Source organism: Propithecus coquereli, unplaced genomic scaffold, assembly GCF_000956105.1.
Source record: "Propithecus coquereli isolate 6110/MARCELLA unplaced genomic scaffold, Pcoq_1.0 Scaffold203, whole genome shotgun sequence".
NCBI classification, from domain to species: Eukaryota; Metazoa; Chordata; class Mammalia; order Primates; family Indriidae; genus Propithecus; species Propithecus coquereli.
The window spans coordinates 720,568-722,395 of record NW_012145301.1 but is presented as its reverse complement, the minus strand read 5'-3'; the positions used below and the strand labels follow the sequence as shown (position 1 = coordinate 722,395).

The 1,828-nt window shown below is 32.6% G+C and overlaps 1 protein-coding gene across 1 annotated transcript in view; it reads right to left on the bottom strand.

Moving 5' to 3' along the window:
• PRIMPOL (primase and polymerase (DNA-directed)) overlaps positions 1-1,828 on the bottom strand; it is a gene marked incomplete at its 3' end in the record, with an annotated part of 60,489 nt that overhangs the window by 14,712 nt on the left and 43,949 nt on the right. The window contains exons 6-7 of the mRNA XM_012643984.1: positions 578-660; positions 451-497 (exon numbers count right to left, since the gene is read on the bottom strand). Of these exons, the coding sequence (XP_012499438.1) occupies positions 451-497; positions 578-660 (130 nt within the window). The remainder of the gene's footprint in view (positions 1-450; positions 498-577; positions 661-1,828) is intronic.

Below are 1,828 nucleotides of genomic sequence, written 5' to 3'. Positions count from 1 at the left end.
TATAATGCATGTTAATTATTTGGGTAAATAAAAGTCTTTATAAAAAAAAATGCTGGTTTGGCAATCTGGTAATATCTGCCAAAATTAAAACTGCATATACTCTTTGGCAAAATTCTTCTAGAAATTCATTCTACAGATATAGTTCAAAGAAACACAAAGATGAGAATTTTGGTTTACTTTGTAAAACAAAAATATAAGAAACTTCTTAAATGTCTGGATCTGGTTAAATTAATTACACAATTTCTCATGCAGCAGTAAAAAAGAAAGAGGTGCATATCATCAGATATGTGGTAAGATGGGAAAATTGGTACAGTATATTCCTAAGTGAAAACAAGGTACCAAACACAGTTTAAAAGCTATCTGGACACACACAGACACTACTCATAGCTCATTTACATTACTGTACCAAGAACTACTTTGTAATGAAAAGACACTAAAAATTGCACTTACGTCTTTGAAAAGAAACAGGAGACATACTTCAGCAGGTAGTGGAAAACCTGAATCAGAAAGAGAATAAACTGTTTTATATAGATACCTAATTTTTACTTTGAGAAAAATGCAAAAATTAATAACTCACAGTCAGATTTGAAGTTTTCTGCTTTACATACAGGGTCATGACATTTTTGATACCAAACTTCATTTTTCAGATCAACCAGAATCCTTTATTTCCAAAAAAAGAAAGAAAGCAAGCATTAATACCAAGGCTAGATAGAAAACAATTCAGCTGCATAATGTTTACAAGAATTATGCCTAAGACAAAAAGGAAAAAAGTTAAAAAGTAAATGGATGAAAGTAGACACCAACCAAAAGAAAACTGGTTCCCAAAAATATCACACAAAAAACTTCAGGGGAAAAAAGTAGACACTGACAAAAGTTCCCCCCAGGAAGACAAAACAATTCTTAACCTGTATCCTCCAAATTATAGAGCTTCAAAATATGTGAACAATCCTAGCACTCCAGGAGGCTGAGACAGGAGGATTGCTTGAGGCCAGGAGTTCGAGAGACTAGCCCTGAGCAAGAGCAAGATCCCATCTCTCAAAAAAAGAAAACAGAAAAATTAGCCAGGCATGGTGTGGTGCACGCACACCTACAGTCCCAGCTACTTAGGCTAAGCTGGGAGGATCATTTGAGCCCAGGCGTTTGAGGCTGCAGTGAGCTATGATGAGGCCACTGGACTCCAGCCTGGGCAACAGAATGAGACCCTGTCTCAAATTTTTAAAAAAAATGTGAATACAGAACTACAAGCATAAATCTATCATAAATCAAGATTAAAAAAAATTCTTGGTAATTTATAGATCAAATAACAACCAAAAAAAGTTCAATGAGAATAGAGAAAATGTGAATGACAATTAAAAAACAAATTTGATCTAATGGGCATATGTGAAGCAGCTCTTTATAATCACATATAAAACAATAATAAAAATTGACTCCATGCCAACTATAAAGTGAATCTTACCAAATTTAAAAGTATCAATTCACACAGAACACATTCTCTGACACAAAGCAAATTTTAGAAATAAGCTAATAGAAAACCCATAATTCAGAAATTAAAAAACATTTCTAAGTAACCAATGGCTCAAAGAAAAATAATGGAAATTAGAAAACAGAGTGGAACTGGAAATCTACATATTAAAAATACGAGAAATGCAGCTAAAATGACTTGAGAGGGACATTTATAGTCTTAAAAGCTTATATTATGAAAGAAGAATGGCTCAAAGAAATGAATTAAGTAACTAACTTGGAAAATGAGTAACAGAATAAACCCTAATAAAATAAACAGCAAGAAGTAGTTAAAAGCTAAAACTAAACAGAATTAACAAAGTCAAAG